At 42.1% G+C, this 22,227-nt stretch overlaps 4 protein-coding genes across 24 annotated transcripts in view; 3 read left to right on the forward strand and 1 right to left on the reverse strand.

Annotated features, from left to right (window-relative positions):
- LOC128259048 (uncharacterized) overlaps window positions 1-22,227 on the reverse strand; it is a 367,779-nt gene that overhangs the window by 213,896 nt on the left and 131,656 nt on the right. The window lies entirely within an intron of this gene.
- LOC128259030 (G-protein coupled receptor Mth2) lies at window positions 27-10,922 on the forward strand. Of its 11 annotated transcripts, none has more exons than XM_052991134.1 (7): window positions 27-154; window positions 2,007-2,179; window positions 6,716-7,491; window positions 7,749-8,364; window positions 8,435-8,629; window positions 8,778-8,968; window positions 10,077-10,216. In XM_052991134.1, the coding sequence occupies exons 3-6, from the start codon at window positions 6,738-6,740 to the stop codon at window positions 8,947-8,949; spliced, it is 1,737 nt and encodes a 578-aa protein (XP_052847094.1). In that variant the 5' UTR covers window positions 27-154; window positions 2,007-2,179; window positions 6,716-6,737; the 3' UTR covers window positions 8,950-8,968; window positions 10,077-10,216. The 11 variants fall into 11 exon arrangements, with proteins under 11 accessions (XP_052847094.1, XP_052847095.1, XP_052847097.1 ...); XM_052991135.1 differs by having other exon boundaries at window positions 33-154; window positions 1,916-2,179; XM_052991137.1 differs by lacking the exon at window positions 27-154 and adding an exon at window positions 209-227.
- LOC128259033 (probable G-protein coupled receptor Mth-like 9) lies at window positions 11,577-14,051 on the forward strand. The gene is made up of 7 exons (XM_052991147.1): window positions 11,577-12,586; window positions 12,647-12,838; window positions 12,895-13,128; window positions 13,197-13,353; window positions 13,414-13,617; window positions 13,682-13,761; window positions 13,829-14,051. Exons 1-7 carry the CDS (start codon window positions 11,947-11,949, stop codon window positions 13,861-13,863), a joined length of 1,542 nt encoding a protein of 513 aa, XP_052847107.1. The 5' UTR covers window positions 11,577-11,946; the 3' UTR covers window positions 13,864-14,051.
- On the forward strand, window positions 14,916-17,560 carry LOC128259036 (probable G-protein coupled receptor Mth-like 8). The gene is made up of 6 exons (XM_052991151.1): window positions 14,916-15,867; window positions 15,926-16,082; window positions 16,294-16,485; window positions 16,543-16,761; window positions 16,821-17,178; window positions 17,237-17,560. Exons 1-6 carry the CDS (start codon window positions 15,361-15,363, stop codon window positions 17,283-17,285), a joined length of 1,482 nt encoding a protein of 493 aa, XP_052847111.1. The 5' UTR covers window positions 14,916-15,360; the 3' UTR covers window positions 17,286-17,560.

A 22,227-nucleotide genomic window follows, 5' to 3' on the forward strand; every position in this document is an offset into this window, starting at 1 on the left:
GGAAGCGAGCCAACAGAACTGTAGCATCGGCCTCAGTAGCAGCGAATTCGGCTGATGAAGAAGTTCACTTGCGGGTCACTCGGCGTACGATAAGCGGGATATATCTTAATTAAACTCTGCTAGTCGCGCTTATCTCAAAGTTAATTCCGGTCCTGTAAGCACATCTCTTAACAGCAATTAACAAAACAAATTTACCAAAGTGATAGAAACTGTGTGATAAAAATAATGTGTGTGTTTGCCAATTAAGAAATCCTGAGGCAATTAGAGATCGCTCTGTGGAATGTTCCCCGTTCAAGGCCACTGTGCTTGGGTATCCGCCCCTTTGGCGAGTTGCGAAACCAGAGGAGCCTTGCCTGATGCTTATAATGCGACTTTAATGTCTCGCTCGGCCCACAACAAACAGTCGCGTTGTCTCTTCATGTATTGCCAATTGTTTCGTACTGATCTTTATTTTTGTCTGAACCCATGTTTATGTACATGTGTCGCTGCGACCGATTCAATGCCAAAACCAGTTTTTGTCTTTTTCTCAAGTTCGCCAAATGACGGCAAGCAATTTTAGGGAATACCACAGAAGCGCCTCTTCTTGCCTCTCCAGAAATCAATTGACACGTTTCAAATGGGAGTTTTAACTGATTATTATCTGTTATTGTGTTTAATGTCCGATTCTATTGCTCATTTCGATCCATGGATGGTCTTGGCCACCGCTTTAAACTACACAGCTATGGTCTACACAGCTGATTCCGAACACGTCGTGCAGTGTTAAGTTAAAATAAACATATCCGTACCGTTTTGGGTGATTCGGCTTTACGTGCTAATGCTTTATTTCCAACTTTTGGGACGTGGGATTTGGCTTCCTTTACATGGCTTAAATCTGTCGTTGCATTTGTTTATATAACCCAGCCTTTGGCGATTCAGAACGATAAGAAAGATTTCTTTTACTGTCAATGCTAGAGCTTCGTTTTTTTTGTCCAAGCTTAACGTTGATTAATTGTTGACAATAAGCGAATATGCATATCTAAGTCCTCAGGAGAGATCAATTAGTGATTTAACAATCTATGGACTGTACAAAGAATACAGTCTGTTCTTTCCAAACTCTCGATTATACAAACGAAGATGAGATCAAAACAAAAGAAAATTCTTTTTGGACTCTTATACAGCGAGAGAATTTCTTTGACTCAAAAAGCTGGCCTGGCGCCCTGCTAATTAGTTCGCAAATCGAGCATGTTAAACAATTTGAGTCATCACCACGAGTGCTCGTATTTCCCTGGGGCCACCGCTTCGCTCAAGAAGTCCATTCATTGTCCGACATAATTGTTTTGTTTGCCCGCAGACACAATCGAGCCACTGTTGGCACTCGATCAAATTTCGTATTGTCGGACGCTTTGTTTTGCTTGCCTTTCAATTAGTGAAGTCGACTTACAGACCAATAACATGGCTCTGCTATACGTCTGCTAATTCCTTCAGTATTTCACACACAGCTCCTCAGTTCGCGTCAAGACTTCAGTGAACGTGGTGGGTGCTCTCTGCTCGGTCGAATCGAAAACTCCATTGAAAAACCCGGCAAAACAGGGGCAGCTATTTTTAGATCGGAATTACGAATGTCAATGTTAATTAACTCGTAAGCTAGCGTGTGATTTTGCCGGTGTCTAAAGCCCGCTCCACCGTAACCGGTTGCCGTGTGTTCGCATACTTACACCCACTCCCCGGGGAATTCCCCAGTACCTGAAGTTTCTGCGCCGGGCAGTGAGTGAAAAATATTTAGAGAGACCTGCGTTATGAACATTATGGATATGAGGATCTGTTGATTTCTTGAGAAGCGTTTCTGTGGTTACCCACCTTCAGCAAACCTGATAAAATATCACTGCCAACTCGTAACGCAAGTCGAATTTAAAACCGAAACCATGTTTCGTTAAAGCGTTTTGCAAGGCGACAAAAAACCCACAAACCCCAAGAGACTCTCACAGAGGTTTGACTGTGTTTTTGTTTACCCATCCATACCTGGTCAGTGTTTTCAGCTATCGACACCGCCGAACGTGAAATGCAAGTGCCAACGAAGTTCCCCATTGATCTATAACTGGAATGTGAGCGAACTGAAACAACAACAGGAAGAACTCTGTTGATCAGCAGCAAACAACTTCAAGTTGTCCACATTACTCATCACATTCATCACCTGAGCCTGGTAAGTTGCATGCCATTAACAATATTATAATTAATATCTCTCTCGCTTGCCATAAATTAAATAGTATCTATGCCTTGAGCTCATTTTCATTCTACGTATATAATTTAAATGTTTCCGAATACCAAAGAATTTCCGCGTTCAGAATTTTCTCTTTCATAGAATTTCCAACGAAAGAATCAGCAACAAAAAGTAATGGCTTCTGAACGACATTTATTTTTACAAGTTATTGAGTTTCCATTTTTAAATTAATGATGAGGGGGTTTTATGGCTAAAAGGCTTACATAATACACCATTTTGTTTGTTGAAGTATGTTGACTTATCGGACTCTCCTAGATGTTATTTTAATTTTACGAGTGACATATTTTTATTCAAATTAGTTAAGAAGCTTATACAACTAACAAATGCTTTACTTGACAAATGCATCTGACTCAGTTGATAAGCCGCGCACTTGTAGAAAAAGTGTGCAATATTAATCGATGGCCCATAAAAAAGTAATTGCTTGAGCTTACTCTTTACAAATTGCCAGATTGTAGAATCAGAGCTGAAAACTGCTAGTTTCATGACAAATACTGCCTGACGCCTGGGTAATGTTTATCCAACTGTTCCCACTCGATGCAATTTTATTGAGTCACTGAGAAAATTGGTTATTATAGCGAAATGGCTGGCCAGCCCCCTAAAGGCCGCACCTTGGCCATCCAATCCAATCCCATCGGATCTGAACTGTTTCTTTCGTTTCAGAATTCGAATTTGTTGAATGTTGTTTACACTTTCGCACATTTGGCTGTTGTTTGGAATTGTTGTTGAAACATCTTGGGAATATTGTTTATTGTTTGCTTTGAGATCTGTTTATTTCGCTACAATTTTCCTACCTCCTGAGTTGGAGATAAATATATAAAAAACATCTCCAGCGTAGTGCCCTTTATTATTATCTATAAAAATATTACATGTTTGCCACTACTTTAGTTTGCAAGTGGGGCCGCGTTTACAATTTCATTCACCCACATGAGAGGTTCGCTGTTTGGGGAGTTGGGCTCTCCCGCTGTGCATTTGTTTCCGTGATAAGCCAAATGCATATACCAATTAATTAGTAAAATGTTTTTCTAGTTAGCCAGTTTGCGGTGTGTTTTTACAGCTAGCTCTCCTATCTCCTGTATAATTGAGAATAAATAGTCTATCTCGACTGCACGAGGGACCATTACTAACGCAATATATCACATTAACCACCAGGGGTTGCAAACGTTGGAAAAGTTTACTTGATCATGTTTCCTACAAGTTAAAACTCCACGAGTCATCAAATTTTTTTATGTTTGGTAAGGAATTCTAACAACCACATTTTTTCTTTGTTTGGGGGTTTAAAGTAAACTCTAAATAGAAACACATCAGGCAAAACAAACCTTATAAATAGTCAAGAAAGAAGAACCCATTTGGGATTCATAATCCACGGGGTATTCACATTTTTTGCTTTCACTAAAGCTAATAAGCGCCAACAGACATTCATGTTGAGGCCATTTATCTTCGCCGGTCTCGAGTTCCCGAACGGGATCTGTTGACTGCTGTCCTGCCCCCGGAAAAGTGAAAAAGTGGAAAAGTCGGGTGTCAGAGGAATAATATTTGGCGAACTTGCCACCCGCCCACTCTAATAGCAATCAATTGATAGAACCGCCCGCCTTTGTTTACAATCCACAGACAGCATCGGGGGTCTAAAAATACTCGAGCTGGAATTTTCTCACGAAATACATAGCGAAGTAGAGCCCCACCAGCAAACCCGTCAATGGGTTGGCCATTAAAAATTGTTTTGCCCAGTGTTTGTTTGGCGGAGAAATAAAAAAAAATTGGACCCTGTAATCGCACTTATCTACCCGAAAACCCACCGCAGCTCACCACAGTTCAAATTCGGTGTGGTGACTTGCAATCATGGGGTCTTCGCAGGGTAGTATCTCCTGTCTTTGGCGATTAGTTCCACTTCTGATACGGACTGAAAACCGCGCGGGCCTTGCCAAGATAATGGGCATATATATAAGAAGCTCTTCCAGTGTTTTTGTGGCATACGTGATAAGCACTAAAAGTGGTTAAGAACATAAGCGAAAAAACCAAAGAGAAACATTGAACGCGGATAAAGATAATATACAAATTATTATTTATGTGAGTTGAGGTATCATGAATTGAAATTCGTTTCCGTGTAATTCAAAACGTACATACTATACATGAGCATTGGCCAGATAGTGTTTGTTTTGTTCGGTCATTTTCAATATTAATATGTGGATGGTGTCGCTGTTTGTTTAAAATTACGCATACGCCTTGTGACACCCGTGTCGATAAATCTTCTACGCCCTGGGATTCGGAAAGTGTAATGGGATTTTAATAGCATTTAGAAGGGCTAAGTGCCACTGAATGACTTAGGACGCCCATTTCTCACCCACATCCTGACCATGGACAATTCCCAAACTGTCATAATCAACCAGATAATAACCGAGTCCAATACGAAAAACCTGAGGAGTCGCATAGTCGAGCATCTGTAAGTAAGCAATCAAAGCCATCAAAGCCCTCAAATGGCTCACATATTTCACTGGAACTGGGGATTCGATAAGTTGCCACTCGCAGAGCATTCTACACATATAAATAAACAAGAAAGTCATATTCCTTTGTCAGAAATTAGCAGGCGGCGTTGGCCAATTGACTTTTATCTTATCGGTTACGGTTACCTTACCGACCACAAATAAGACATTTTATACGAGTCGGCTGCTAGAACATATCAAAAGTTTCCCCCTTGGGATTCCGATTCAAACTTGAACTCATCGAAGAAGGAGTAGAACACAGTTTGTTTATCGCGTTTATCCGGCATATTTACTTCAGAAAACGCAGTTAAACATTATTTATTTGTCTATTAAGGTGGGTTCTATCTTTGTATTCCTGAACGTTGATATTTCTTACTAAAATCCTTGCCAAGTCACAGTCTATTGCACGCATTTTCATTTTAGATTCCTAGAACCACTTTTTCATCATTACGATAACGCCATCAATCAAGCGATCAATGTAAGCCCCGATCGGAATATTTAATCGTTCCGGTCATTACGACTTCACTAGAACTGGGAATCGTTTGGAAATCGAATAAAACAATTCAGCCTGAATAATTGTTTGGCCAATCAAAATATAAATACACAAAAAAGCTGTAGAACGCCAAAAAGAGATATAGAAGAAATATTGCTTTTATCAAAACGATCGCAAATTATTTTGGCACACTCGGTGGAGGCGGGGAAATTTCAAGAATCCACATATTGGAAAATCTCGCTGGCCATATTTCAATTTAATGGCCAATTGTTTTCATGATTTTAATGTTCCGCATGTTTTGATTATTTTTCAAATATCCGCACTTTTGTGCGGAGATATAAACGATCGAATGTGGTCAGTGATGAAATTTCCCAAGTGCATGTGCTCAGCGATTAATTATGCTAATTTTCTATCGCAAGATAAGTACTCTCACTCCCGCCGCCAGTATCCATTTTCCCCATTAGCCAACTATATGGAGTTTAATGTGTTTGCTCTTCCTCCGCCACCCTCCAATCGTCTCCCATAAATTCATGCTAATTTTGCGGCCCACGCGCCTGCCAATAATGCCACAGGTTACCCTTTACACTTCTCCTCGCCACCGAGGGTAAACAATCAGCGGATCAATGAATTAGGTCCCCACAGGCTAATGATGCAAGATAAGATAGCGAGTGGTATAGCTTTTGACATTGGTAATGAATTTATGGAGAGCGGGCTCGTTAGCGGAGCTTGAAAAGTGGGTAGAGCTGGATTGGAGCTGACTTTGGGGCGAAGGAAGAGGGGGTGCCAGGTTCGATGTCACCGCTATTGACAGACGACGGCAGTTACTATCCATTTAACACGAATCCATAAATGTTTGTTCCGTCTGCACTCCCTGCGTGGCTGACCCCATGATTGATGCCCCATGGAGACCTTGGATAGTCGCTAGTCTTCCCCACGGGACTCGTTTGCCTGCTAATTGCTTGCGACGCTACTCCCGCTCCTGCTTAATTGAGTCCTTCCGACAACCTGTTGTCCTTTAGCCTGCGTGGATGATTCACTAATTTATCTAGCTCAATTTCCCAAATTAGTGGCCTCGCTTTCGGTTAGCTAAATATTTAACGACTAACTAATCGGTAACTAATTTGGTTCCTGCATTTGGCATAAGTTTTTGTAGCTCCATATCTAAGCATTCCCAACTGAATAATAAAAATGTATGGCTTATTAAGATAATGCATTTAGTGAAATAAAAGTCTCGTAGTGATTAGTTAACTAGAAAAATGTTTTAATTTTAGTACGGAAGGGCCTATAATTTCAAGCTTATTTTTGTTTCGCTAAACTTAAAATATTTATCACGTTGAATATAGAGTTCAATTTAGAGGTTGGAAATCCAAGTATATTTTAAAGCTCAAAGAATAACAGCTAAAGGTTGGTTTAATAAGATTTAGTTATTTAATAACCTTGTTTTACTATTTAACTACTGTTAAGCCAATTATTAACACTGATATACAGCTCTGTCTTCAGAACCTCCATTATGCCGAAGAAAATCCAGCAACGAGGTGGATCCCTTTACTGTGGAGTTACTCTGTTGGGTATCCTGTGCTTAGTAGTATTTCGTCTGATTCCGGGAATTCCATTCGGGGCTTTCGTCATGGCCGAGAAGGACCACTACCACACTATAGATGACCCGAATGTTCCCTGCAACTTCTATGATACTGTCAACCTTACAGGGCACAGGGTCTTTCCCAACGGAAGCTACGACTTTTATGGCACGATTATTCCAAGAAACCTGGTCGGCACATATGACTACATACACAGGTCACTAACGGAACGCATAGAGGTCCCGATGCACGTACGTGGTTGCGTCTGCAAATTGAAGGCCTGCCTCAACATCTGCTGCCCGTGGCGACAGGTCTACAACTCTATCAAAGGTGAATGCATGGTGGACCACGCGGACAATCGCACCTGGCCAGATCCACCCATGCTCAATGTGACCTTCGCTAATGAAACGATAGAACCGGTAAACATCTTCAAGCAGTTTGCGATCCAAAGCTTCCGCCCCTGCCCCCAGATGTTTTCCCTGCAGCCAGAATTGTACAACTTCGATGAATATCGCATTTTTGCGAACGGCTCTATGCTTCGCGTGGACGATAAAGTGCACATCAGAAAGAACGAATTCTGCCTTGTGCCGACCTTTGTGAACGATACGGACACTTACTACAGCCTGAATCCGGCCAACTGTGACATGGCCGACGAGCACAGCACAGTGAAGATCATCAATGCCTATGGTAAGTGTAATCTCATCTGGAATTGTGTGATTTCCAGAATGCTTCGATTACCAGACAGCTTTTACGAAAAGCTATTCTATAATCCGACTTGAATCTTTTCCCACAAGACTAGTTGTAAACGATGCACCAGCTGCAGTGAAACAATTTACATTTAAACTAGCTCGCTGGCTGCTGATGCTTCGTTTACTACACCTTTTTTAAGTTTTAGTTTGTTTGTAATAGCTTACAATAATTCGACTTTCATCTCTCCCCACCAGCCATGCTCTTCTCGATTCCCTTCATGTTGCTGACCATAGCCGTTTACCTGTTGATCCCCGAGCTTCGGAATCAGCACGGCAAGAGTTTGGTCTGCTATTTGGTGGGTCTATCCGTAGGCTATACCGCGCTGTGTTACGTACAACTCTACACGAACATTGATGCCTTGGGCGTGAAATGCAAGCTGTTCGGATATACGGCCTATTTCTTTTTCATGTCTGCCTACCTGTGGCTGAACGTTATCAGTTTTGACCTGTGGCACAACTTTCGAGGAACGAGAGGCATCAACAGGTTCCAGGAGAAGAAGCGGTTCCTGTTCTATTCGCTGTACTCTTGGGGTTTGGCCGTCGTTTTTCTGGCCTTCACGTTTTTCGCCCAGGAATTCACCAGTTGGCCCTCATATCTAAAACCGGGAATCGGAGATGGCACATACTGCTGGCTGGACATGAACAACTGGTCGGCCATGATCTATTTCTACGGCCCCATTCTGGCGATAGTCGTGGCCAATACAATCATGTTCATAATGACGGCGATCAAGATCCACGGCGTGCAGCGGGAGATGGCGAGGATAATTGCAAGCGAGAATAGCACCAAGAACCTGCGAACCGAAAAAGACAAGTGAGTGTGATGTTTTCAATGCTCTTCATTCATTCCTTATAAGAGTTTGTCCTGTTCGGTCTCACCTTAGGTTCGGCCTCTTCCTGCGCCTCTTCCTCATCATGGGCGTCACCTGGCTGTCGGAACTTGTCTCCTTTTTCGTGGGCAGCAACAATAACTTGTCCAAGATCTTCTACATCTCGGATCTGGCCAATGCCATGCAGGGCTTTCTCATCTTTATGCTGTTCGTGATGAAGAAGAAGGTCAAGAGCTTGATCACAAACAGGTGAGTGTTGCTCCACTTTGAGTAAAAGTTTTGTATTGTCCCGCCCCTTTCGGGCTTGATCCATCCATGCGACCTGAGGGGTTCCTCCTGTGTGTTGTGTCCACCACTCTGCATCCACCATCAATTCTTTAACCCCGATCATTCTCAGAACGATTCGGGTGCGTAGTCTGCGGCAGACTGAGAGCGTTACGATGGGTCCGACCTCGATAACCATGCGACAGCGCTTTATGGACGCCTCCAACCAGATCCGCAAGTTGGTGGTCATCCGCAACGCCTTCGCCAATGGCTCTACCAGCGGTATTCACTCACATGAAGTCTGATTTGTTCCCGTCGATTGCAGTAAGCAGGGCTCTTTCTGCTCGATTGTTGTGGCCTTAGACTAACCTGCTCAAGCATATACGAATGCGTTCCTTAAATCTTTAGCACCTAGATAGGGAAAAGGATTTTTCTAAAATGTGTGCAAAAGTTTGCAAACAAGTATCAGGGATAATCTCACTACAGACAAGTGTATGATTAAAGAAAGTGCACTCATAATTTGTATTTATCCCACAAAATATACTTCAAACCACCTACAGATTTAAGGATACACTAGCACCTAGCAATCCTGACTGTTTTAAAGCCCTTGATTTTATTTTGCCTTTTATGTTGTACTTATCTCGTTGTCAGACCGCTTTTACTTTTGCTTAACTGCAAGCTCAACACCAACAGAAACAGCCAGCAGACTAACTTTAAAAACAACACTGACCATCAACACAATCTCGAACCTGCAGCCGCCTAGTGCTGTACCCCAGTACGAACTACTAAGCCACAAGAACCAAAATCCGTCCATTACGCATCGCGTATACATAGCTACTAAACCAGTAATAACATAACTAAGTGCCCTGATCTAAACAAGAACATATGTTTGTATCCACAATGTGTGTCCATATGTGCATGTGTCCCAACATCATTGTGATCACCGATCGTTGTCAACTGAAGACTGCTGGAGAAAAAGCGCTCGAATGGCTTGAACTCGTCTACCACCTCGACTTCCATTACTTCCGACTCAAATGTGCTGCCGAAAAAGCTGCACCTAAAGGCTGTCGACAAGATCGGTGCGAATGCCACTGATCCGAGTCTCAGGCCGAAGGCAGCCGTCTAATTAAACTGGTCACAGGTAATCCTCAAGCGTAGAAGTTTTCATCTCTCCTGTGGAGAGTGTAATTAACCTCAATTAAAAACTACCGATAGACAGCCCTGACTAACCCCTTAAAACCTTATCATAGTAACTATTTAACATTTCTGTCCTGGTGGAGGTAATCTGTTTTGATCCTATCTGATCGATTGCATTCTGTGTGTTTGCTTTTTGCTAACCAATACCGAGCACTCAATCGAACCCATTCTAATCAGATTTACCGCCATTGTCTATTCCACACTGCCCACGCAATGGACGTCATAAAAACCGCAGATGCTCGAGTGTGCGGGATGGCAGCAACCAACGTCAGAGCCAGTACTCCACCAAAACTACGTCGAGCAGCGTGGCCAACCTGTCGCTGCACGAGAAGCCGTCGGTGGAGAAGCCGCTGGTGATCAGTTCCAGTGTGGATCCGCAGAGAACCACTATCTTTCGCTGAGCAACGCAACATCAGTCGCCTTGGGCCGAGCATCGAATAGTCTATACTGGAAGGTGTCCAGAGCAGGAAGGGTAAATCTTTCAACGCATACTTAATTGGGGCAAACTGTTGTCTAAGCATTATCTTCTTTGAGTCTATGAGTCTAATATTCATGTTGATTACCTCAATATTACCTTATCATTGAATGCAAATCCCACCCTGATCTGGAGGATATCTTCCAGATTTTACAGCAGCAGCCATATACGGATAGTACTTTATGAAAGACACTACTATTAGAGGAAATCCCAATCCATCAAACTACCACGAGCCATCCTCTCCCCACTCTCTCTCTTTATTTGTCATGTGACCAACCTGATTAGTTGTATAAGAACGCTATGCAGCGCCATACCTAGTATTTATGCCTATGAAATTATAGCGGTTCTCGGAACACCTGCTAAGAGAGATCAAATTTTATACTTCTCCACTAGCCTAAGTCCAAGATAAACCACCAGCATATACATTATATATAGATGTGCCTTGTTGAAATTGAGATTTGTATTTTTGTTATTTGTACTGCTCTCTTTGCATATACGTACCATTCTCCATATCTGCATCTGCATTATCTTTACTGGTGTAATAAAAAATACATATTTTAAAATTGTATTTCATGCTTAATAAAGCCAAAGATAAAAAGAAAGCAATGGTTCGTTTTCCTCAGTCGATTGACAAATCTCACTCAAAGGTAGGAATTTATTAACTTAAAAAAGAGGTCACAATTTAGCAAAGACACAGACGTTGTGCTAAACTTGATCGTAAAGTGTGTTAGCTAATACACATGCCATTCTCTAGACAAAGTTTTTCAACCTGTACGATTTTGAGTATAGTAATCTTCTAGTCTACGTTAAATTATATCGAAGTTTCAGATTGGTGTTTCCCATACTAGTTTTCATCAAAAAAGATCGTAAAATATCAAGCAAAGAAACATACCTCTCGTTAGACGAAAATTGTTTTAGTATTGACATACACCGTGTTGAGTTTTCGAATTTGTAAAAAACGAAGCCTAGGTAAAGCCGTTTAGCCCTAGCAACAAGTTGGACTCGAAAATTTTGTTTCATTGGAAAATTGAACGGTTTGGAAAACATTAAACAGTTTAAAAAGTATATATTTTCCAACGCCTTTTCCTGGAAATGGCTAAAATAGCTAACACCACAGCACTGGGGCATATCAAAAAATAAATTTTGAATGTGCCAGTCGCGCTGGTTGAGATTCCACAGCCGATTTCAGTGGAGGGGGACGGACTGGTCCCCATCGCTGCTTTGCCGGTTGCTTGTGGTCGCGTCTGGTTTTGGGGCTGGCTAATCAGTTAGTCTGTTTTTTATTCTTGGCCAGCATGGAGCTGCGTTGCGGTTGCCGGTTTGTCGTTTAAAGAGAGAAAGACAAACTGGGAGAGTCTCTCCATCAGGCTTTTATGTTTATGGTTGTTCTTTTTGGTGTTGTCGTTGTCGCAATCGCAGCCGTTTTTAGACCCGCGCCAGCGTCGTTGTCACTTTTTGTTTCGATTGTTGTTGGCTGTGGATTTGTGACTCGGCGAGTGTGCGTGCATTGCCCAAAGCGAACGGCGATCGCTTCACATATTTGTTTACTTAATTATCGAGCTGCTCAGCCTGTGACGTCAGGTCGACGAACGATCAAACCGAACTTCCACCAAGTGTGTTTCAGTTAGCCATGGCATCGCTTTGGATCATCCCAATGGGCCTTTGGCTCTTTGTGGGCGTACGTTCACTGGAGATCGCCAGTGCGGACCATCCCTGTGCCTATGCGGACACGGTTAACATTACTGATGGTCTCCGGATGAAGGATGGCTCCTACTCGTATGCCGGCGTGGTGGTCCCACCACATTTGATGGCGGAGTATTCCTTCAAGGTTATCGACGGCGTCGAGTACCGAGCCAAGAAACACCTGCGCGGATGCGTCTGCCTGCTAAAATCCTGCATCAGTTTCTGTTGTCCAGCGAATCTCGTGTTCGACTCCAAGCACTGGAACTGTTCGAAGCCGCACCAGATACGGGAGTCCACTCATGTGGAGCTGACCTACGGCAATCGGTCGGTGGATCAAGTGCGCATTGTCGATCGGTTTGTGGTGCGCACAGAACTCGGGTGCCGGAACAAGTTCGTTGACAAGAAGCACGAAAGCTTCTGGCAGTGGGATCTTTTCGAGAATGGATCGCTGGCGAGGGACAACCGCCTGTGGACCACTGATGAGTATTGTTTTAGCCCCCTGGAACACAAGCCCGATCAGTGGGAACTCACACCTCTCAGTTGCGAACGCTTCCAAACGGGCTACCGAGTATGGATCTACGCCATATGTACGTGCAGTCAATGGTTCTATACTTTTCGAGGAATAACAATTATGTTTTCTTTTTCAGGCAGTATTATAGCCATCATTATAAATATATTTATCCTCTCCCTCCTTGGTTCTGTGAGAGATGCCCGGAAAAGTCACTATGGCCAGCTGATCATCTATTATCTGCTCTCCATGATCGTGGGCTACTCCTTGTTGGTCTACTTGGCCTTGAAGAATCCCATGAAGCTCTCGCATGCAGCTTGCAGGAATATAGGTGCGTTATGATAAATCTTTAACCTCCAGCACTTAACTTACTGTTTTTGTTCCAAGGTTTTCTGGCCTACTTCTGCATCATGCTGTCCTTCGTGTTCCTGGCCATTTGCAGTTTTGACTTTCTGCTCAAATTTAAACGAAAGGCTATTAGGAACTGGGTGCGTCGGTTGTCGTATGCTTTGGCAGTCCTGGCAGTGGTTGGTCTTCGGTTTTTAGTGTCCTTTGCCCAGGACTCCAAGTTGCCCAAACATTACAAGCCAGGCATGGGAGAAGACTACTGCTGGTTCGACAGTAAGCTATAAAATAATATAAATCATTCATTACTAATACAAACATATCATTTAATTATGCGATTTTAGTTCGTACCTGGGGTATTTTGATCTACTACTACGGACCCATTGCAATCCTACTGGTTTTCAGCATTGTATGCTGCTTAAAGGCCTACTTTTCCATCTACGAACTGCCTCCGGATACACAGTACATATTGGGCACTCAACTGAAGATTGTCAAGACTCAGTAAGCACCTCGGATGGAAGTTCAAACCTAACCACAAACTAACCCTGCATTTTCATACAGTTTTTACGCCTTCAGTGCCTACGTAGTGGGCGTGTTTGCTGTCTGGATTCGTGAAATAGTGGTCTATATAATGGCCAGAGTGAGAGAGCATTTCTTCATTATTGACTTTTGGAGTGGAATTTGCATTCTGGGCTTGGCAATAGCTGGATTTATTCTGTTACTCGGGAAGAATTTGCACGTGAAATCCTGGTGGGCCATCAATGTGTAAGTAGTTTTAATTTCCGAACAGAAGATTGAAATTTTATATCATTTGTTGACTTTTCTGCAGAGAATCAAGTCAGACTGATCTAAGTGTCATTAATGCTCGCGTTTACAAATTTGATGAGAAAGGCGATCTGAAAGCTTCAGGTGCGTACAACGACAATTACCTAGATTTTATCTCATTTCATTTTAATAATAATCCTTTCTTTTACAGACTCTCCCTATAAGCCGACAGTGACATCACTTTAATTGGAACTGAGATGATTGCTCATCTATGAACTCTGGTATTCACGTAGCTTATGACTCATTTAGTCTGTCGCACACAGATAAGTGTATATACAATAAGTGCCTCAGTATATTAGCCCTTAGAAAATGATTCAATAAACTTATGAAAAGCACCTCTCCGATTTGATCAGAGTTATCAGTGCCAAACAAAATATTGTGATTTCACCTCCACTTTGATCATCAATGGAATATTTCACATCGCAATCTTCCTCAAAATCCGCAAAACTGCCACACAAATTAATTCCGTTAAGCGAATAAATTCTTAATTCTATAGGTATCGCAACAACCTTCTTCCCTTACAAATTGTTTCCTTTATGAATAATTTGTCCAGAGGCAAATATCAAGGCAGACCTATCAAAGAGGGTTCCCGGTTAACGGCTAAATCGTAAACTATTCCTCGAATGTCCACCCACGAGGGTCGATTGACTCGATGACGTGCCTCGAGTCGGTAGGATTCGATGCCTTGTGGTTGGGTTTGTCGGCTGGATTAGCCGCAAGCTAAGTGGCACGCAACAAATGCTCCGTTAATGACGTAATTGACAATGGTCATCCCTACCTACCTATCTGTACTAGTATATGTGAATCCATGCCTATGTCTACAGAGTATCCGGTCCAATACTTTTTGCGCGAATATTTCATTTTTCTAAAGGAGTTAAAGAAATACGAATAGCAAAGACACTAATTTTTGTGGGAAAATATAAAGTTTGGTGGTTGATATGGGAATTGTGTTTCAAAGTCAGAATTAAGCGGACCAAATAAAGAAATTGGTTAATCAAAAATATATATATATGTTTTAAAGAGGATTTAACTTTCTAATAAAGCCATATGAATTTTTAAATATTGATAATAAGGTTAGACCAAATTAATTTTTTCTGAATGTAATTAATTAGTAAACGATTTTTTTTTCTTAAGGACTAATGTCAAATATATAATAAATAAAAAGACAAATTTTTTCCATCAAATATAATCAGAAATATCTGAACACATCATCCGATTATCTAGCCCATTAAACTATAGAGCATTTCCTGACCATTTTGATGATTTCCGGACTGTCTGTTTTCCCCCTTTTTTTGTTGTTGTAAACAAAATGCCACACGTTCCTCGAACACCTCCAAGCAAAGTGGGTGTGCGCTTTGCCATGCCACAAAAAAAAACACCGCAGACACCACAGCAGACTGCCTTCGATTGAGTTCGCTGGGATTCGGCCAACAGTCGAAGTTCGGACCGTGTCAGGAGCAGATGATGATCCGGCGCTCACTCAATTAACGCCTTGCACCTCCGACTTTGCATTACTATTCGGTGTCTATCTAGTCCATTTCATTTCATTTCATTTCGATTCGGTTCGATGTCGGTTTGGCAATCGTCTGGAGGTAAACAGGCATAAATTGGACGCTCTAATGTAAACAAAAAAGTGTTCGGAGCAAAAATATTGGAACCAAAGAGAGAGATCGGCAGTCAAGAATGTCTCTTCGAATGGCGCAGTTTGGCCTCCTCTTCATCCTTGCGGCAGCACACTACTCGTCGGGATACCACGAGGAGACGCACTATCCTTGCGCCTTTATCGACACGGCAAATATCACCGGAAGCTACGGTTCGGATGGTTCCTACGTGCACAACTGGACTGTGATTCCCAACCATTTCGTGGCCGTCTATGACTTTGTCATCGAGAATGGCATCCGCATTCCGGCAACCCCACATCTGAGGGCCTGTGTCTGCAAAAAGACGCCTTGCGTGCGGATTTGTTGTCAGGAGGGCGAGATCTACGACCTAGAGAGGAGGCAATGTTCAGTCCCAACCGCCGAGCTGTCCACTCTTCCCTCGCAGAGCCACATGGAGGTGGAGTTGAACAATGGCACTCTGAGGGATGTGGCACTGCGGCCACGTTTTAGTATCCATGTGGACACGCCGTGTGGGCACATGAAGGCGGTCACCAAGGGATCCGCATACGTTCATTGGACACTACACGAGGTGCGTAATGAGATAGATCTTTTCAATCACCTAATTTTCAATCGACTCTGCACTTTAGAACGGAACCATTAGCCATCGGGGTCACATATTCTCCAAGCACTATTGCTTCACTCCCCTGCTCCATGGGAACTTCACTTGGGAGTGGCAACCATTAACCTGCGCCCCAGAGAAGCTACACTTTGTTTTGGGCGTGCGGGAATGGACCTACGCCATATGTGAGTAACAAAAACAAACATTCTACATGCGATTAGGCCGATCACAAATATGCTTTCAATTTCTTTCGGGGCAAATTTGTGTGTTTTAAAAATAGTACGCTCATAAAAGTAATTACTGAAACAACAGAAGGAAATTGCGGGTGCCGAGTGATAGTTTGATCGCAAGAAATGATTTTTCGCTCCAAATTTATCCAGCTTATGCTCTTTCCAGGCCTCTTGATTGCGATAATATCCATGTTTATTGTGCTAATGGTGTACCTATTGTGCTCGGAGATGCGCAACAGTTTCTATGGTGTGGCCATCAAGACTTACGCCATTTGTATGATCTTGGGATATGCCCTGTTGGGTTATCTCACGCTGCACAACCCAGCGAATCTCTCTATTGCGGCTTGTCGTATTCTACGTAAGTAATACCCACCAAAGAATGTCCTGTGATTAACAAATTTTTCCCCCGTTTTAGCTAGCTTGGCGCTAATGTATCTGGTTCTTTCATTTTACATCCTAAGCTTCATTTCGTTCAAGCTCTACCTGAGCTTTCACGGCGTGGTCTTCACCAAACTGATGTTTTGGCTGATCTTCACTCCGATCGTACTGATCGCCGTGGGTTGGTCTTTTTTTGTGGGCTTCAGTTACTATGGTTATCGGCTGATTTTTGGAGGCGATACCTGCTGGTTTGATCGTGAGTACTGTTAGTGGATTCCTTATCTGGCAATGATCCTTAATTTCCTTGTTTTTCAGCTCGTAATTGGTCAATTATGATTTATTTGTACGCCCCCGTTTTTGTTGCCTGTGCCATTTGCGGATTCTTCTATATTCTCAGTCTGATCTATATCAGTGAACAGCCCGAGATCGAGACTGAGAAGAGCTTCGAATCCATCGAGAAAAACCGCTTCAGGTCCTTTTGGAAGTACGTCGGCTACACGGCACTTGTGTGGCTCGTTTGCGTATGCGTTTTTGCATTTAACTACTACCGGGAGGAGCGATCACACCTCAATTATGCTGTGAGCTTCTGCATGGCTTTCCATGGTTTTGCGGCGCTCTATGCCCTTATTGGAAAGAATCAGCAGATCCAGAATTTTCTGCGGCGCATAGATAAGTGAGTACGGAGAAATCATCTTTTGTTACATTTTAATACTTATATACATTTTTTAAAGCGAGGAGGACACCTGCGAGAACTCCATACCGTTGTCGAGTTTTGGTTGAAACACAATTTGGTAGAACAGTTTTCTGGTCACTGTGCAGCTTTAGAGCAACTGGAAGCGATTAGTCGGGCCAACAACCTGTACAATCTTTCTTAAACCAGCTGTCAGTCTAGACAAAAACCATATAGAGAATATTTTAAAATATGTTTAAGATGTGTAAAATATGTGTAAGACTAACAAGTTTAGTCGTTTTACTTTAAATATAATTAAAAGTGAATATTAATGAGCTTTGTTTGTACACAATGGACAATAGGTATCAATAAATGAATTTTTATACGTTTAGTCTATGTAAAAGTAAAAGGGTTCCCAAAAAACGACGCCAAATGCTTCCCTTTTACTAAGTACACGAAGCATGTAATAATCATGTAGACAATTATTAATTGCTAAAATTCCCTGAAAAGGTGTTTTTTAACGATAATTTGTGTGGCAGTGCCCTAAAATAAAAAAAAGTTATATTATTTATTTATTTTATATTTATTAATATTTCCAAAAACAACACCTAATTAACTTTTGCCTACCCTTGCATTATATACTTGCTAAAAATAAACACAAACCTTCAGTCAGTTGTAAAAATTATCAGTTTTAGCTAAAATAACGAAAATGACAGCTTTAAAGTTGGTTAATAAAAATGTTATGCTAATAACTCTATCAAAACTTAGTCAAAATTACCGATATCAATTTTCTAAATATTTATATTTGAAACCTTTTTTTTGACGGTTGCTTTAGCTTACGGCTCCGATTTCTTGGCCTTTCCCTTCGACCGTTAAACAATTGCAACAATTTCCAATTGCTGGCGTATCCAATTTAAGCTTCCCCATCAGAATCACACAACAAAAGCAACCCGAACTCTGGCCAACAATATACACGTAAATAACGTAATTTACACAGCACAAAACAAACTCTGAAGTTGGCCGTAAGGCAACTCTAGTCGAGGTCCTGCAGCACCACAGAATTCAATCCACGGCAATCCACTCATCCTGCCAGCCATCCTGCCATCCTTTTTATCCCCTTTCCCAAGTTGCAATTCCCTGGACCGTGGTCGAGTGTCCCCAGTACCCAGTACCCAGAACCCAGACCCACAATCCTTGTTCCTGTTCCTGCCCCGATCTCTCTATATAATAAGTGCGCACCGATTTTGTTTGACATCAGAGGTCAATGGCCGCGACACAGACTGAGAGAGTTGAGCAGCGAGAGAGCTGCATCCTTGCATCCTGGCAGGGGGCTGTCAAGCGCAAGGAATCAAGTGGAAAGTGAAACGAGGGGCGGGAGTTTCCCACTTTTCGCTGGTGCTCTTTTGATGTGGCCTCGCCCAACTCCGCCATCTACACCCCACCCATCCCACAAACAGGTCCACACCCACACATCATCTCTAAACCAAACCCGACGCAAGTATTCTCGGTGTACTCAACTTCGGCTCTTGATGGTCCTGCTCTTTTTTTGGCTGGGCGTACAGCAGCAGGATACAGAATACACACCGAGAGCAGATGGATCGATAAAACGTAGTAAAAATTCTCGTAGTAATGAAAGCTGGAAATAAACCCGGCATACACAATCGGCAAATGCATCGGCATCGGCGGCTCCAGCATCCTGACGTGCGCACTGGAAAACCCCGAGAGGTAGGACATGTTTGGCGCGTTTTTCGCCTGCATGTGTGCGAGTGTTTTGTTTTGTTAATATACGTATGCAAAAGTGCAAAAGGACTGTACAGAAAGAAGAGAAGGGAACAGAAGGGCGGCGAGGGGAAAAAGCCAAACCAAACTCGACCGCGCCCTGTTTCGGGGCTCCCCCATCCGTATAGACTGTGCACCCACCCGCCCTTCACCATCTTCTGACCCATCATATCTATCTCCTGGCAACGGAACCAACATGAAAATTAATTACTAAATGACTTTATGCTTTTTAATGGCCCGATGGCAGTTAAAGGATATTAGACAAGCCATTAAATGGCTAACTGGTTGCGGCTGCTTGGCCACGCCCTAAAAAACCTCCATGTGTGGAGGGTAAAACTCCATTTGGCTGAGATAGCAATATTGATATTGGAAATCACTAATTAACATGCGGAGATATTCAGGGCACTTTTAAAGTGGTTTGAATCACACTAGGAGCAATAAATGGCCAATGCCTTTGGCTTTAATTACACTTGCAAGGAGCTTAGATAAGGATTTAGTTCAAGTTTGAAGGCATAATTAAAAATTAAAAAAAACAAATTCACTACTAAAATATTCAGCATAGTAACCCTTCTTATCACACATTGAAAACTGCCTCTCCACTGCGTTTCCGGTCACATTATTGTCCCCTAATGACTTGTTCCCCCATCTCAAGACTTTTCTGGCACATTTTACAAACAAAGCACGTCGAGCAAATCAAATACAATAAATAACTTTTAATTTAGCATTTTGGAGAAATTTACAACTCGTAGAGTAATTTATGCCCATAAATGTCCCCAACAAGCAATTGACCAACATTTCCCCTACCCTCTCATAATAAAAGCTCAAAAAGTCAGGCATTATAATTTATGAATTAAACGAAGAGTGAAGAAAAATGCCTAAAAATAGTTGGGGAGAAGTGGTAAATATGATAAATTAAAGGCAAACAAGTGGGGTGGGAGAACCACCATAAATTCATTGATGAAAACCCATGAACAGTTAGCCGAAGCAATGTAACCATTTTTTATTTTTTTTTGTGGTAGAGGTGGTGCCTATAACTATGTTTATGCTATTATTTTTATGAATTCAAGAATACACGAAATCAAACCAGCCCCTGGGTACAGACGAATTCGTGAAATAATGTTACAAGAGATTCCAGACGTGCAAAATAAGGTTCTATTATTTGTTTTAGATTATATTTAATACTTTTACTATCGCCAAAGCGAAGACGAAAACTTATAAACAATAATGCTGAGAGAAGGCCAAAGACAATCAATGATAATTTAAGGGCGAGTATAATTTAGTTAAATTTATCCTCAATTGTTTACTTTTGCGTCCGAAGTTGCCACCTAATTTATAGAGTTAAGTTGGTTGCACTTTACCATTTCACCCGCTTAGGCTAAATAAATAAAAGCACACACGTTTTTCCCCACTTCATGAAATGGACATCGCATAAACACAGTATATGTCTTCGATTTCTAGTAAGTTACAATCACACGCCGTCTTCTATATAGCCCATGAGTTATTCGAGAAGGGGCCTTTGGGCTCGGACTTCCAAAGTGGCATTTGTGTGTGCTCTCGTTTCTCACCTGCAATGACACCTTTTTATTTGGCCCGTAGTAATCATGAAATTTTTATTATTTGTTTCTCCTTCATTTTGTATATGTTTCGTTTTCTTTCTACTCTGTATTTTGACTTGTGTTTGCTCATTGTTGTTTGTTGTGCTTGTCACTTGTTGTTGTTTGTTCACCAGGTTGCTGTTGTTGTTGTGCCTGTCTTGAGATTTATTTCGTGCGCCGCTCGAAATGTTTCGTTTGTTCAATTTACAAAACAGCCAGAGCTTGAAGCGATCGGCCCCCTCCTCTCCAACATTCTCCGCCATTCAGGAATTCAGTCGAGGTTTTGGTATGCCCTATAATTATGGCATCGCGATAAAGTGAGGCGCTATCAGAGTTCATTGATCAATGTGCGGTGTAGTTAGTAAGATGAGGAAAAGGCTGTTTCAGTTATGATAACAGTGTACTGCTGAAATTTGGAACTTTTATTTCTGGCGTTTAGTTAGGGAATATTTATATCGATTTATTACTTGTTTATTTATTTATTTTCTTTCAAGTCATGAAGCTTACCTCAGTCAATATTCCCATGGTATTATTGCACACGTGTTTGACCGCTCCGGCGATCGCTCACCTCTTGGCCAAGTCAAGAGCCCCACAGCCATAGCAAATTCCGCAATAGTAGAGCATCCGCTTCAGGGGTTCCCAAACTCGGACCATCTTTTATGGCTGCGGCACGTGTAAATGCTTAACACAATTTTCAAGTTTTCTTTTTCGGAAGCTTTCGTTTGGCTTTCTACGGACAATGCGCCATAAGCGTTTTAAGTGTTGAGAGAATTACGAGAGCAATTAAATTTACACAGCGAATGAAGAAACCCCTGCAAAATGCGCTTGACACATTCAGCCAGCTCCCGTCATCGATCTTTGACCTTGGGCCTCCTCTACGATTCTTCCCGCTCGAAAGAGTGGGAGCAATGGAGATATCTGCATGTCTATAGTCGGGGATCATCGGTTATCGCTCGTCGAACGCTCAATTAACGGACAAACTGCAGCGCTGATGCGGCAAAATAAGTCGCAGCATTCCGACTTGCAACCGGCAACTTGGTCACCACCTCCCAATCCGAGAAGAACCAACCCAAAGCGACAACACTGGAGTCTGGCATTCCCATGCAACATTGTTGCAGAAGAGCATATCGTGCCGACATCGGGCAGTGCAGAAAATAAACAACTAAAACAACAGTGACATCGCCGCGGCATGAGTGTGCGTTCTTTGTGCATTCCCTGGGCTAAAAGGGTATCTTAGGCAGTACTGTTCTTGAGTGAACAAAATCTGAAATGTCTTTGAATTGTAAACTCATTTCTTCAGAGCACTATATTGCTACAATTGTAGGGATTCCTAAACATTCCAAGTATAAGACCAGAAATTCATATTATTAATTGTTTGTATTCTTTGAGGTATTTTTTATTCAAGCGCATTTCGGTTTGTTTTTACAGTGTGGCTAGAATTTTGAAGGATTCCCTAGCAATTTATGTAATTTTAAGCTTAATGACAGAAAAACTGTATTTCAAATTTTTTGTTCCTTCTAGGGTATTTTTTGATCGAGCTTATTTTCTCTTCGTCTTTTTGGACTCCTTTAAATGCTTTAACCCATTGACGACAGCAGATCGTTCAAGGAACTCGAGCGCCTGACGAACTTTTTCCGTTTGTGTTTGCGGGTCAACAACTAAAGAACGCAGAAGGTTT

This window comes from Drosophila gunungcola (genome assembly GCF_025200985.1).
Source record: "Drosophila gunungcola strain Sukarami chromosome 3L unlocalized genomic scaffold, Dgunungcola_SK_2 000005F, whole genome shotgun sequence".
Taxonomy (NCBI): Eukaryota; Metazoa; Arthropoda; class Insecta; order Diptera; family Drosophilidae; genus Drosophila; species Drosophila gunungcola.